General features: G+C 36.4%; 1 protein-coding gene across 41 annotated transcripts in view; it reads left to right on the top strand.

The window, feature by feature from the left end:
• Positions 1 to 15,723, top strand: part of RIMS2 (regulating synaptic membrane exocytosis 2) — a 425,424-nt gene that overhangs the window by 109,014 nt on the left and 300,687 nt on the right. For all 41 annotated transcript variants that reach the window (XM_072327906.1, XM_072327921.1, XM_072327930.1 and 38 more), the window contains one exon: positions 1,000 to 1,310. In XM_072327906.1, the coding sequence (XP_072184007.1) occupies positions 1,000 to 1,310 (311 nt within the window). The remainder of the gene's footprint in view (positions 1 to 999; positions 1,311 to 15,723) is intronic.

The following is a 15,723-nucleotide window of genomic DNA, read 5'->3' as shown; positions in this document are numbered from 1 at the left end:
TATAAAGGTCTCCTCCAACACCAATGATTCTGTGATTCTAAAATTGTGGTGAATTAATTTTACGTATATATAACCAAAACTTTAAGACAGCACCACAATCAATCTGAATATGCTATTAAATTAATAACTTGGCTGTTACATTGTATTCATTACCTCATGGTATATTTTATTGTAACATAACAATTAAATGTGAAATTGACTTGAAAGTTACTGGCATTGGCAGTTATATGCACTGTCATGTGACTAAGGTGAGCATTGCAAATGAACAGATTTTAGAATATTAAAAATCTCATTACTAAGTGTAGGATCTCACAACTAAGAAGTCTGAATCATTTTAATAGCTTAAACTGTACAGTGAATGCTAATTCTTGGCTATGGAGAGACTCAGCACTGTATATATTGTGTTATTTTATTTAAAATTGCTTTAATTTACAGTAGTTTAGAAAATTAAGTCAATCTCAGAATCAGCTTATTCATGTAAATATAAAAAGCAGACTGCAGCAGAGCATTTGGAGGGCTATAAAATTACTTGTTACAAACAAGTGAAGGATTTATGCCAAAGTTTTCAACTGATTTAGTAAGAAAGTAGCTTAATAAATAAGGAAAGTGTTTAATGAGTCTTTTATCCCTTCCTTTTTTTCTATCATCTTCAAACTTTAGTCTTTATTTTCAAATTTCACGTTTACTGCCATTGGAATGCCAGTGGGTAGATGCTTTTTTTATGTATGTCTTGTTCTATGGCGTTCTCTTGCATCATAGCAATGAAGCAAAGTTAGAATAAAAGTTTTTTTATGTGTGTGTTTGTATATGTATATTCAAAACAATTTCCTTGAAGATTGTACAGATGTGCTGTAGATAAGCTATTGTAATTATAATAAAATTAGAATAGCACTATTTAAACCTTTGGAAATGGCAGTAATCAGTTGATGTATGCTTGAAGAAAATTTGTCTACAGCGTTTACAAGCTAACAGATTTTCCATTTAATTATGTCTAAACAGGTAATGTGGGTATGTAACTTGTGCCGAAAACAACAAGAAATCCTCACAAAATCAGGAGCCTGGTTCTATAACAGTGGATCAAACGCACCACAGAAGCCTGATCAAGAAGGTATTAGAGGTCCGCGGAACGAGGAAGCACCTCAAGAGAAAAAAGCAAAGCTCCAAGAGCATTTGCAGTACCAAGGACCGCCAGGTGACATATCCACACAAGCTTTGGACAAAAACAGAGCTCAAGGACTCACCAGGCAAGACTCAATTAAGAATGGTTCTGGAGTAAAGCACCAAATAACTAGTGACACAACATCAGACAGGTAAGGAAGTATTTAACACTTACACTGAAAAGATTTGTTGACTTTATGCTACAAATTTATTTTTTTCATTTTGAGCTTTATCTTATCCTGTATACTATAAAATAGATAATGGGTTTATTGAAATGGGCCTCACCAGAAGCAGCTGAGGAGCCGCTGTGTTCAAATGGTCACAATGTGTGTTCTTCATTCATGAAAAGAATTCATGGAAAATGACAGTTGCAGTGTATCAGAACTTGTCCATGTGTTTGGAGCTTTGTTGAATCATAGTGACTGTGCTGTACCTGAGTGTTTTTGGACACTCGCTTAGTTTGTAATCTAAAACAAGGCTCAACAGACCACTTTAGTGGATGATGGTGAGAACTCTGTGTGAGTCTTTTCATGGTTCCTCAATTTTTTGTTGTTAGTTATTGTCATTGGAATATGGTGTTTTTCTTTGCTTGTTTGTCTTAGTGTTACTTAGCATTGGTTGAAACTATGGCTGTTTTAACACTGATGTAGTGGGACCCAGGCTTGGCCAGGGGATGGAGGCAGAATTTCCCTCCTTCTTTCTTGATGTGATTATGCCAAATGTCACTCTGAGGCTCTCAAGCTCTGCAGCTGCATTTTACTGGAACATGAAAGTAAAAACTGTTTAATTAAATAAATTGAATTTCCTTCTAAACAAGACGGAATAGGACTTGAAATATCGTAGGGAGGGAAAGAAGAGAATTTCTCACATGTTTCCATGGAAATGATATCCAGTCTCTCCAGAGGCCTCTACCTGCCTTGGTATTTGGCATCTAGAGCAGCATTGTCTGGCAGCCTTCCTCTTCCTGCCTAGCTGTAACCTTTTCAACAATATTTATACCTCAAGACTGAAACAAGTAGGACAGTTATATTATCTTTTATAGCCATTATAATGAAAATCATTTTCCCGTCACCTCTTATATTCTATCATATATTATTTCCTATTTTTAAATATTATCTGAGGACAAATTGATTGTAATTAATCCAAATCTTTTTGTTTCACTTACTCTGCCTATTGCCCTTTGCTCTGATTTCAGCTGCTTGGTTCTGTATTTAGTGGCTCCAAGTGCTCCTCAATTATATGCATGGTCTCTGTGAAATTTGGTGCTAGACCTGGCAGCTTAATTTTTGTGGTAAGAAACAGAAGTGATAATAAGATAAGTTAAAATAATCAGGGTACTGATGGACAGTTGGCTGAATATGAGCCAGCAATGTGCCCAGTTGGCCAAGAAGGCCAGTGGCATCCTGGCTTGTATCAGGAATGCTGTGGTGAGCAGGACTAGGGAAATCTTCCTGCCCCTGTACTTGGCATTGGTGAGGCCTCGCCTTGAGTACTGTCTTCAGTTTTGGGCACCTCAGTACTGAAAGGACACTGAGATGCTGCAGCAGGTCCAGAGAAGGGCAACAAGGCTTGTGAAGGGCTTGGAGACTATGCCCTGTGAGGAGAGGCTGAGGGAACTGGGGCTGTTTAGTGTGAGGGAAGAGGAGGCTGAGGGGAGACCTTATTGCTCTCTTCCAATATCTGAAAGGTGCTTAAAGCGAGAGCGGGGTTGGTCTCTTCTCACTGGTGACAGGTGACAGGATGAGGGGAAATGGCCTCAAGTTGCGGAAGGGGAAGTTTAGGTCGGATGGCAGGAAAAACTACTTAACAGAAGGGGTTGTTGAGCACTAGCATAGGCTTCCCAGTGAGGTGGTTTAGTCACCATCCCTGGATATGTTTAAAGACCATTTGGATGTGGTGCTCAAGGACATGATTTAGCAGAGGGTTCTTAGTTAGTGTGGTTGGACTTGATCATCTTGAGGTCTTTTCCAACATGAGTGATTCTGTGATTCTATGATAAGAGTGAGGCTAATTCTCTCTCGCTTTCTTTTTTTTTCCCCTCTCTTTTTCCCATTTTTTTTTTTTCCCTCTTTAATTCTATATTTTCCAGGGAAATGGAAATCATACATAATGGCATGATACAAACAAACAGCTTTCTTATTAACCTCAGCAATAATAACTGAAAGTATTTTTATATTCTATGCATGCAGAGAGATGGAAACGTAGAGATACAAATATATAATTCAGCGAAATAGTATGCATTTATTCTAACCAGAGTAATATGGTAAACGTGGACACTATGTTTAACAGGAGGAAGAATGTGAACTTCATGCCTGAAGCCAGAATCACTCTGCTGATCAGTATCAATTCTGCTGAACAGACTGCTCTATCAGAGCACTTTTTATTTTATTTAGTTACTAATACTGGTGCTCCCTAATTAATATATACAAGCATGCTCAGAGTATATTTATATGTATTACATGCTCTTTTAGATTAAGGGGTCTTCAGAATAATTTTCTAGCCTTGTATACCATGACATCTTTGGTGGAGATGTCGAAAAGGATGCCCAGTCATCAAAGGCTGATTGGTTGGATAAGCTGTTAGAGGGAAACATTAGCACATCTGAGGCTATTGTACAATTCAAATATAGGGATGGGCCATCTATTCAACCTATGTATGCCGTGATGGGAAGGCTTACAGCTTTACTGCGTTCAGTGGCTATTGAGAGGTGAACAGAATATGTTATGATCATTATTATTGTTCAAGAAAACTCGTGTTGTTTATCTGAAACTTACAGTTGTCATCAAGAAATTATATTCAGCTTTATTTCTGAAGTCTTATGGACTATAAGCCTTAGTTTCTGAATGATTCATGTGATATATTTATTTTAACATTAACTGAAAGAAGCAGAAAGTAAAAAAAAATATATTATGAGGGACTATTGTGACAGGCTTTTTAAAATTCTTAAATTAAGTGGAGAAATCTGGCTACAACTAATATGGTAGGTCTTTCATCTAGGGAAATCCATGAGAATAATGTGGCACATTAAAATGATAATAGGGAAACTGCCAAAAAGCAAGAAATGTTTAGCAGTTTGGTTTTTTTTGTTGACATTGCACAGTGTAAATAACAGAAGGAGGTAGAAAGTGAGAACAATATTGTCTCGATTTTAATTATGTCCCAAACGTGTGAGGTATTGCACCAAAAGTAATTTCAAGAGTTTAATAAACAGTGCACTACTTTCAGTAAGAAAATGTATCTCAAAGACTCCACACTCTGTAGTTTTTATGAATAGAAATGTAAAATGGTATTTAAAAAAAAAAAAGTTTTGATCAGCCTCCTTATCTCTTGCAACAATTGTTACTTTGCGGTTCTTTATACACCAAGCATCTTATGTCTGAGCTGAATGTTGTAGGTTTGCTGTGGTAGGCAGCTCAGTACCACCCAGCTACTTGCTCATTTCCTACTGGTGGGATGGGGAAGAGAGTGTGAAAGGTAAAAGCAAGAGAACTTGTGGGTTAAGGACAGTTCAGTAGGTGAGCAAAAGCTGTGCGTGCAAGAAGAGCAAAATAAGTAATTCATTCATTGTTCCCCATCGGCATGCAGATGTTCAGCTGTTTCCAGGAGAGCAGCACTCCAGTCACATGTAATTCTTACTTTGGAAGACTCTCAATGTTCCCACTTCTTCCTTCCCCCCACCCTTTTTATTTTCCCTGCTAAGCATGATGTCATAAGGTATGAGATATCCTTTTTTTATCAGCTCGGGTCAGCTGTCTTGGTTCTGTCCCCTCCTGGCTCCTTGTGCCCTTTCCCTTCCTCCTCACTAGCTGGGCAGTGTACAGAACTAAAAAGTCCTTAGTGTTGTGCAAGTCCTGCTCAGCAACCGCTAAAACATCATTGTGTTATCAGCGCTATGTTGGGCACAAATCCAAAATAAATCACTATATGAGCTTCTATGAAAAAAATTATGCCAGCCAAAACCATTACAGTTTGTCTGGAGAGAACTTGGTCGCAGTGTTAAAAGGCACTGTTTATTCTCTGAATCTTAACATCAAACCCTTTCTGTCTCATTCCTTTTACTTTTTAGTTTAATCTTGAGTAGTACCCAATAGATTTTTGTCCTGTTTTCTTTAATAGTATTATGTTTTATTAAAAGAATATTGTTTGTACTGCTAGTCTGAACTGTTCTCTGGATGTTGCGACTGTTCTATTTACAATTGATAGATCCTAAACCGCTCAGACACGTAGGTACCTGAATGTAGATCCTCTTTGATTGATCTGAAATTTGTTGCCTTAAAGAAAACTGGAACGTATTCAGACTGCACATTCTCCAAGGATGTTTTTCTTATATTGGATGTACTGCGGAGGAAAAGAGAAGTCATAAACGATTCAGCAGTAGGTTGTACTTCACACCCGCAGAACAGTTTTCCATTATTAATTTTCTTTTTCTACACCATATCCTGTATTTATTATCTACCTTACAGTATTTTTACTGCTTTCTACACGGTGAATCTATGGAGAAGGCAGTGGCAGCAGGCACAGTGTTAATTTACTTATCGGTATGATATTTGATGTTGTTTGAGGTGACACTGACATAATTTGAATTGCATGGAGATTTTATGCTAAGGGCTGTTAAGAAGTTACCATACGTAGTGGTTTTCACAGTCTTATCCTTGTGAGCTGAGCTTGGATTCTGATGTAGTATAACGCTGGACTCTGAAAAGTATGAAATGATGTGAATCAAAGAAATGCAAAATATTACTCTAAATAATCCATAGGCTCAGAAGTTCTGTTCTGAGGTCTGCTGTGCACAGATGGTGCATTTATGGCTGTATGCACTGCAGTCCTTTGATTTGTGTGATCCAATTTCACATTAATTCTGGTTTACACAAAAAGGCCCTTTTTATTTCATTTTAAGCAAAAGCATTTATGTAGTCTATTGTCCTCAAGACCTGTACTACCTATCATTCAGTAGGTTTGGTTTCCTTTATAGCAACAAAATGGTCTGAATAGGCATATTCTTCTTTTCAGTCATTTTGTAGCGTGCTATCAGTCTGTGAAATGGCTGATTTCATTCCTCTGCTTAAGCCAAAGCAAGTGTTTATAATGTCCTATTAAACCATGTATAACATCCTGTTAATAAAAGCTGGGAACAGGAAACCTTAATGCTAATCTAAAGCTTTTTATTGTGTCATTCTCTTTGCCTGAACTGTTAGATCTTCTGGTGACATCAACATGTTTGAGTTGCACAGTAATTTTTTATTTTTGCCCTTGGGAAAATGAGTTTTAGAGCTATTTTAGTCATTTTCAGATCTGACATCAGTGGTTTAAATCTTAATTTTTTAATTATTTATTTATTTTTTGCCACACTCCAGGCATATTGCTTTATACATGAACCTCCTTTGTATATATCTGGCTGTTCACTATCCTTTGATAGCTCTCTTGAAGTTGGAAACAAACCATACATCTTCCTACTGCAAGGTTATGATGATGTAACTATTTCTCATCTCATATCTTTCAGCAGTGGAGTGAATGAAAAAGTATAAGATCTCCTCAAAAATCTTTTTCACGCAAAAAGTTTTGAGAATATTGAAAGTTTGTTTGCACACTTCAGGAATCGGTTTATTTTTCTGCTTCTATCATAGCAGAAAAAAAAAGAGAGAGTTGGTTCCTGGTATCTGCAAGGTCATGATTTGGTGCAAGACTTGTGAATAAAGCTGCCTGAACCCTCTTCAGATTAACTGTAAGGATACAAGATTAAATCATAAAAAACAGAATGAAAACAACAAATTGAGAGAGAGTGAGCAGCTGCAGAGTTGCACAACAGCAACATCCATTTTCCAGGCCAGCAGGCAGATAAAATATATCCTTCTTCCACCCTCTTCCCTTCTCCTTTCAAAAATACATGTTTGTTTTGAGGGTTCATTCTCTGTTTTCCCAATTGTTTATTCTCAAGTTAAAAAAAAGGTTAAAAAAAAATGACAGTAATTTTCATTAATATAATGGATTGAAGAAATATGTTTTATTCCGAGTGAGAACTGTAAACAACATTGTTGAGACCACTTGGATTTTGAGATGTAGGTTTTCTGCATATATATTTTTAATGAAATATATATACATGTGTTTCTGACATAGATGGGATTTTTTTCCTACTGTGTTACCAGTGGCAGTGGAATGGAAATGATCCGCAGTGTCCCTTTGCTTCCGTTCTTGGAGAGAGTGCCAGGCTGAGCTGGCAGCCTAGAGTCTGTCACTTGGGACTGCAGTTTGGGATGCCAAGGTGTGAACAGAGAGAAAAAAAGAGACCAAAATGAGAGGGAAGGAGAGGGGAAAAAGGAGACAAACTAGCTGAGAAACTGTAAATGGCAGGTGATGTTAAATAATGAAAATTCAAGTACATCTCTTTCACGTTGTGTCTTTTACATATAGCTCTTCACTAACTACTGAATTATGAGTGGTTGATACTGAGAATATGGCTGACAGTAGGTAACTGTGATTTCAAACATGGCGGTGTAACATTAAGGACCCAGTCAGTCACATTTTTTTTTTTTTTTAATCAGACTGAAAAATGGCCATTTCCTGAGTGTCACATTGTTTTTTTTCTGCCATCTAAGCACTTACAACACAGAGCTGTAGAGGAGCCTCTGATTTTGGTTGTTTCTATTTCTGAGTATCTAACTGTGGAGCTCAGGTGGCTTAGAAAAAATCATGCAATCTTTACTCTGTAAAAAGAATATTTGATAAAGTCTTTTGCAGTGAGGATGGTGAGGCTGGAATAGATTACCCAGTGATGCAGTTGATGTCCTGTTCCTGGAGGCTCTGAGTCTCCTCCTGGCTGAACAATCCCAGCTCCCTCAGTCACTCTTTTTAAGACTTGTGCTGCAGAACCCTCACCAGAACCGCTGCCCTTCTCTGGACACGCTCCAGGGCCTCAGTGTCTTCCTTGTAGTGAGAGACCCTCTCTGTTATGAAGGTGAGGGAGGAACTTGGTACTGTCCTTAATGCCTGCATGCAGAGTTTGTGTAAGAAGTTCCTGAAGAGTATTGTTGTTAGTTAATAACCCAGCTTACATACAGCAGGTGTGCTATGTTTTTACCTGTTATTGCTGCAACGGGCTTTAGCATCTGCATGCTTCCCTAGCTAGCGCTGGGAAAGAGAGGCATCTTTTGTCTCTCACCATTATTTTGCAGAACTGTTCTTCATCAGAGAACCAAAACTGTATGGTTCTGTTTGTCTCTTAATCTTGGTTTTGCGGATTTCCCTCTAACACAGAAAGTTTCAGTGCCAATAGAGCATTCAAGGCATGTGCAGCAGCACATGTTACTGCTGCATGCTTTTTGAGACTTAATTCTTACTCTTGTTCTACCTCCTCTCCTGTTTTCCTTCCTCTCTTCCCCTTTTCTTTCCTCCAAGGTACCAAGACAACCACTCAGTTGTTGTAAACTGTTCTGATGTTTCTGTATTAAAATATATATATATAAAACTTATTTTTTAAACACTAGCCTTCTTTCTGTAGCTGTAGAATCTGTACTGAGTAGCAAGAGTACTCATGAGTCTCCTAGCAATGGGGCATACACTTTGCTAGCCTTTTCTCAGGGAAAGTTTATTTGTTTGGTGAAGAGAAAAAAGAAAGTCCCTGAACTTTTAGCAAGTCAAGCCTTCCTTAATCAACAGTCTGCTGCTTTTCTTTTCAACATTTAAGTGTGCTAATTCAATAAATAACAGAGTTTAGAGTTCATATTTTCAAAATGGAATTAATCAGTTTCCTGTTGACTTCAAGGATTTTCATTTTCACAACTACACAAACTGTAGAGCAACTTTTAAAAACATAATGTTTGTGTTTTACTTTTGTTATTACTTTTTTATAATTTTGTGTATTTGTTGCACTGAAGTCTAGCACTACCTCTCTTGACTTTTCTGAATGAGCTTAGAGAAGTCTTGATATTCATGTTGATCCTTGGTAGCTTTGAAGTGGATTTTGGCCTTCCATTGTGTTGTTGTCTGTACATTATAGCTTATGTCTCTAACGGTGCTAGAAAACTATGCATAATCTGAGTATATAAGCACAGATCTCAGCTGTATCAGAATACAGAACATTTTTATTAAATGTTAACATCAGCTAAGGAATTACATGCAGTTTTGGCTTTAGCTACACTGATCCTGAAAGAAAGTAATAGCAGAAGAAAATGAGGGTAGTAGTATTTCTAATTTTTACTGAAAGAGGCTGGTATCTCAAACTGCACACATATCTTCTCAAACTGCTGTTTAGTTGACCTTGCCCAAACATGAATGTCTGAGCTCGTTGTGTGTACATAATCTTTAGCTGTGCTCTTTCCTTTGGAATCTGATTTCTCTTCAGCAGTGTAAATAACAGATATTGTTTGGATTTCATCTTTAAAAAATTAGTGTGTAAAGGTGAATTAGCTACATCTGTGCAGTGTAACTGAGTGAGAAGGCTAATGTTTAATAAAATACCCTGCAAGCTTAAGTTTGTTGCTTCTGGTGGCACAGTGGTTCTGGAATCTGGAGGAGTGCATTCAGTGAATGATCATTTATTGTCTTACTTTTTGCCATGGCTGTATGGGCTGAATTAAAGTGAAAAATGAGAATGAGTAATTGTTGCTGGCACTATTTCTTTGGCTCTTCCTTTGTGCCTCCAGAAGACACAAATAATAAAGCAATCACTTCTGTAGCACAATGTAAAAGATAAATTGCAGTTAAATGGCAAGATTAATAGTTTTAGTAAATATAAACCTATTTGATTATGTTACATTTCAGGAAAAAAAAAAACAAGCAACACCTGAAAAGTGAATGTAGCACAACAGAACTAGAGTAGCTGTGTTTTCATAATTCAATATTATGTCATTGAAAGCTACTACTTTGTTTTCTGCCTTGTCTTTAGCATGATTAGTCTGTGTCTGTTTCTGCCCCTTCCTCAAGCAATATCCTTGTTTGTCTCTTTGTCCACTCTGGAGTATTGTTTTTATTATTATTTGTTCATTTTCTTTTCTCGTGTGCATCATCATCTCGTTCTCACTGGTCTGAGCTCTTAACCAAACTCTGGCTAGACATTAGAAGCGATACACCTGTGGTATTCCTTCACTGAAAGACGGATCGTCTTATCTCCATTCCAGTTGCTTTCCTTTCCCCCTAGCTCTAACTCACCTCTCTTCCTCAATCTCCAGATATTCCTAAGTCTTTTTCCAGATCTGTAGTAATGTAAGTGAGCAAACTCTTCTAGATTTGAGAAATCTTAATCTTGTGCCTTTGTATGAAAGCAAGCCTTGCTGTAGTCTCTGCTAACTTGAAGGAATGACTCCCATTATAAATAAGCAGTTACCTGTACCAGCAAACTAGTGCACTGCAATATCATTTCAAGTTCAGCAGAAAATGCAGATTATCTGAGGTCAGTGAATTTCAACTGAAAAGTGCAGTTATAAATTCCAAGGTAATACCTGTGTATGATATGCAGTGGGTTGTGTTTATGTGACTTAATACTCAGAATATGCTCTGACATCCCTGCACCGTGCAGCTTTGTGCCCTGCAGCTATGCTCTGGTGTTTTAGAAGGTGACATCAGAAAGTGCCCATTTCTGTAGGACTGGGCTCCCAAGAGGTGTTACTGGGGAGCTCAAGATCATGTTTGTACAGCAACAGCAGGTTTAAGTTGCTCCAGTTCTCTCAATTTCTGGTTCAGTGTTCTGTCAGCTGATTCTGCATGCTTGAGTGGGTCCCTATATGTAGTTTATCTGCCAAATAAGTTTTTGTTACGCAGTTTGCAGTAAGATAAAACACAATCTTTTAGCAGACAACTCATGTTCTTGGGCAAAAAGAAAGCAGCATGGACAGTCCTCATAGTAGTGTTTTGATGGAACGCTTTACATTTTATCTGCAAGTTTTTGTTGTTGTTTTGTAATGACTTAGTGAAAATCTGTGGTTGAACTTAAAGTGAAAGACTTCCACGATACTTCATTTACATAAAAAAGAGTCACTGAAGCCAATGAGGTTTAAATGGAAAGGATCTGAATTTCTTTGTAGTGCCAAATAAAGTGGAAAGCTTCAGCAAGTCGTTAGATTCCAAATCAGTGCACAAAACTAATTTTTTTTTCTTTTTTTTTCTTTTTTTTTTTTTTTCCCCAAAAGTAGAATAATTGGAATTACATCTTTTTGAGTCTGGCATCACATCTTGGGGTGTCAAAATGGGCCTTCCTTAGTTGTGCTTTTATGCTCTGAGAAATATCTAAGCTAGAAGAGGAATCACAATTAATTTAATAACCTCACCTCTTGAATTTCAACGAGTCAGCAAGTCAGCAGTTAATTCAACCATTTCACCTCCTCATGATTCTGAGATAATTGCTTTTTCTTTTTCCTGAAATAGACCTCTAATTATTTATTTTCCTGAATCATTCCTTAAGAGGAAATAGCATGAAAAAGAACTCTTGAAATTAAGCAAATTTAACTTGAGTTTTCAGTTTTTAAAAACGATGTGTATTTTTGGGTGATTCCTGTGTCACATTCAAGTAAATGCGTTGATTAGAATAGTTATTTTCATTTAGAAAATATATATGCAGATTTGAAGCATAGAATTGGATCTTTTAATAAAGGAAAATTGAAAGAAAAAACAATTTAAGCTTTACTTGACAGGATTTTTTTGATGCAGAGATTCCTCTCCAAATGAGAATATCATTTGTAATGCCTCTGAGAATCAGAGAGGGAAGGAAGAAAAGGATACATCAGTGAACAACGGAAAACAGGAGGAATGTCTTGTGGTTGATACTCTTAATGGAGATTTGAAAATTGAGGCAAGTGTAAACAAAGCTGATTTTGATGACGATGGGCTATTTTGCCATACTGTCTGATGCACTGGAATATATGGTGACAGTTTATTCTTATATAATTCTTAATCCTCTTCCAAGTAATTAAAGGCATTTGTAAGAGTTGAAAGCCTGCAACACGTTTTTAGTTATTCACAGAAGCTGTCAGATCAAAGTTGATCTTGGGGAAGCTGAATAAACCAGGAGATGTCCCTCAAGACAAGCCTTTTAGATTTCCGCTCTGTGCAGCATGTGGGTTATTCTATTGGAAGCATTTTTACTCTGTGAAAATGAGATTTATTTGGAAATTTGTACCATAGTGATCAAGCTTAATAGTTATGAAAACAATAAATTACAAAATTAATTTACACTCTCCCCAAAGCTTTTAATATAATGGCCAGCAATACTATTACTCCTCTAGCATAAAACTCAAGCATTAAGCTGATGTCTTTCCTAATTAAAATATTTACACTATGCCTTAACACTTCTAAAACAAAGGCTGTATGATAGTGTCAAATAAAATGAATTTCAGAGGTGTGTGATCATTAGGAAAATATTCTTCTGGTATTCCAGGCAGCTGAAGATAGGAGCAATCGAGGACACTGTAATTATTATAATGCCATGGGAGGAAGATAAATTAGTCTCTCTGAACTGGTTCCCAAGATATGGAATGCTCCAACTTTTATCCATTGCGCTAAATTATAGCAGGAACTAATAAACAATTCATTGCATACTTGTGTTCTCTTAGCTCCTGCTTCAGAAAGCAAGAAGACTAATCTTTCTGTCATTTAGAGAATTACCTGTCTTCTAGTTTACTTGTTTATCACAGGTCACCTGGACACTCAGACACACAGCACAAGTTTGGAGGCCCTTAAGCCTAAGATACGGTCTAGATGACTGTGTGAATGTATGAAATCAATTAAACTCCAGTTCATATGAAATGAGAGTCAACATGGCCATGCCATGAAGATGAATGTAACTGTTATTTTCTTTTTGACAGAAGGAGCTTTATGATCAACCTGCTCACCAAAAAAAGTGTTTGTGTAAAGATTTCATCCAAAGGGGATGCTAAGTATTTATTTCACAAAGAAGATATTATTCCTGCTGGTTTTCTGTCTCTTTACCTGAGCATTATATTGACTTAGTTATTATGCTGTGCACTTTTGCGTTGCTGGGAATCATCAACGTTCTGTTGTAGGACTGAATTTTTGCTGTCTGTTTTGTGCTAATCGTGTCCTTTTTGAATTGGTATAATTTGGAGTGTAATGGATGTACTATCTGAGGAAGTGAACATTCACCTTGTTTCAGTCATGCTCATGTGAAAAGAAAAATGAAAACTTCTAATGCATGTGGTTTTGGCTTCTATTTTTAATATCTTACATTACTAATCATGCATAAAACTTTGCTAGTATTATTTTAAATCACCTTTTGTTTTCTCAAAGGTGACAAGTGAGAATTTCTGATGAAAGTGAGGAATATAAATCTTTTTTTTCTAATAGATGAAATTTTCAGCAGCATAGAGGCATTGTTTCAAAAATCAATCACATCTCTGTTCTAGGCCAGCACCTCTCACCTAGTGAGATACACCTCACTGGTGAACCATCCAGAACTGCAAATGAAGCATAAAGCAGGATTCATGTACTGTAATGAGGTTCAAAGAAATAGCAATTGATTGTGAGTCAGGTGAAGGTTAAATTGTTTGAAATATACTACTTTAAAGCATGCATTCTGCAAGGTGCAGCATCTACTGCATCTACTGCTTGCTGTATGAAAGGGTTTTACATTTACTCCTCTGCTTATTCAGCCAGAATACGATGGCTTGCTGTTTCTGTCAGGTAAGTCAGCTATTCCTTTAGGGAAGAAAATTAAGTTCCAGTTAGAGCTTTTCTAACTCTCATTACACGATTCGTTTCATAACACTCATTTAACACTTAAAAAAATATTACATATATATTCTTTTGCTTGGAGAAGCTGTGAGTGCTGAACGTCTCATCCCTGGAGATGTTTGGGGCCAGTCTGGATGGGGCTTTCAGCAACATGAATGAGAGGCAGGTGTCCCTGCCTGTGGCAGGGCTTGGAACTACGTTGATGATCCTTAAGGTCCCTTCCAACCCATTTTATGATTTTGTGATACTATATTTTATACGAAAAATCTGAATATGCACAAATGTGTTTATTCATATTAAAAGCTTAACGTAGATTGCTATTTCACTAAACTATCAGATACACCGAATAAAGTGGGGAACTGATTATAGGTTCTTTCCAAGAGCCAGAATTAACAAACATTCTTTTATGGAGAAAAACAGATGGATTTTTTCTATAGGAAGGGTTCCAGCCTTCCAATTCTACAGACATGAAACAAAATTAACAATATAAATGAATTATTTTGGTACAGAGTAGAATCATTAAGGTTGAAAAAGTAATTTCTATATTTGTTAGACAAATTGGTAGCTTCTTTTTCTGTTTGCCAAATGAAATTTCTGCCTCAGCAGCTTCCTAATATTTTTTTTTAGAGTTAATTTTGTCCTTCACCAGGGCAATGAGTCAAATAATGTGCATCCCTGGATTTTAGGAAAACTTTTTTTAACATGGGAGATCTGTGATCAATAAGAATATTGCTAGAAAACATGCAAATCCATTAAATACATGAATTAGGTGCTGGAGCAGTGAGCTGGGAAGGAAAAATGGAAAGTATATGTAACCTGAATTTTCTTTCTGACATGGTATCTGAACACAGTCAAGGCAGGAATTTGAAAGTGTTCTTAGATTTGCCAACAGAAATGCAGCCATAGAAATGCAATAGTCTATATTAATATCTCCTAAAAAAAGTTCTTATAGAAGCATAAGAATGCTTTTTTGGACTCTCACTGTTTTTAGTCATGTGAATTGTTTTTTTTACATATTCCTCTTTTTCTCAGCTTATTATACAGGAAGGAAAATATGACACATAGGCATTGGTTTTTAAGTGGAAGAAATCAGTGTTTAATTGGCAATGACATACGTAAACTTTAGTTTTCAGGGGTGATCTTAAAGATCTCTTCCAATCTAAACCATTCTGTGATTCTAAAGTATTTTTTTCGAATGTCACTGAATGTATAGAATTATTACAAAGATTCTGGAATCCAAAATAATATGAAGTTACACCTTGTGACGTAGCATGGTGTTGAATTTGAGTTTTTTGTTTTGTTGATGTTGAAAAGTGGAGGTAAAATCTGTTTTATTTTTAAGCAGTTTCTATATTTGAGAATTTAATCTTTAAAACAACAAATGATCAAATACCCATGCAAACCCATTCTAAAACTCAAATACTTCTATTTTGACATTACCTAATGATGAATGCATGTTGTAAGATACAGTCGGAAAACTATTGGAGAATAAATACTCATATATTTTACTTAGATATACACGTAATATGAGCGACTAATATGTATAATATTAGTACATATTCACATAGGTGCCATTTGTTCTAAATTTGCTTAAATTATGAGCAAAGAATGACTGTAGTAACAAAAAGAACAAACTAATATTTATTTCCAAAATGCCCTATGTCATAAATATCTACTACTTTTATCAATGTGATCTCTGTCTTTCCTGAGTTCTGCAACCATTTGAGAAAGCAGCTTTTTCTTTCTAATTGAATTCACTTGGCCTCCAATATAAATTTTTAAATACATGTTGTTCAGGGTATGAGGAAAACTGCTGATGCTGATTAACAACTCTTTCCCTCTGCCCTCTATTTTCAATTGCCTTGCAAACATAAAATGTTTTACTCT

The sequence above is a fragment of the Excalfactoria chinensis genome, chromosome 2, assembly GCF_039878825.1.
Source record: "Excalfactoria chinensis isolate bCotChi1 chromosome 2, bCotChi1.hap2, whole genome shotgun sequence".
In the NCBI taxonomy this organism is placed as follows: Eukaryota; Metazoa; Chordata; class Aves; order Galliformes; family Phasianidae; genus Excalfactoria; species Excalfactoria chinensis.
The sequence above is the reverse complement of the archived record's forward strand: the minus strand, read 5'-3'. Positions and strand labels throughout refer to the sequence as shown.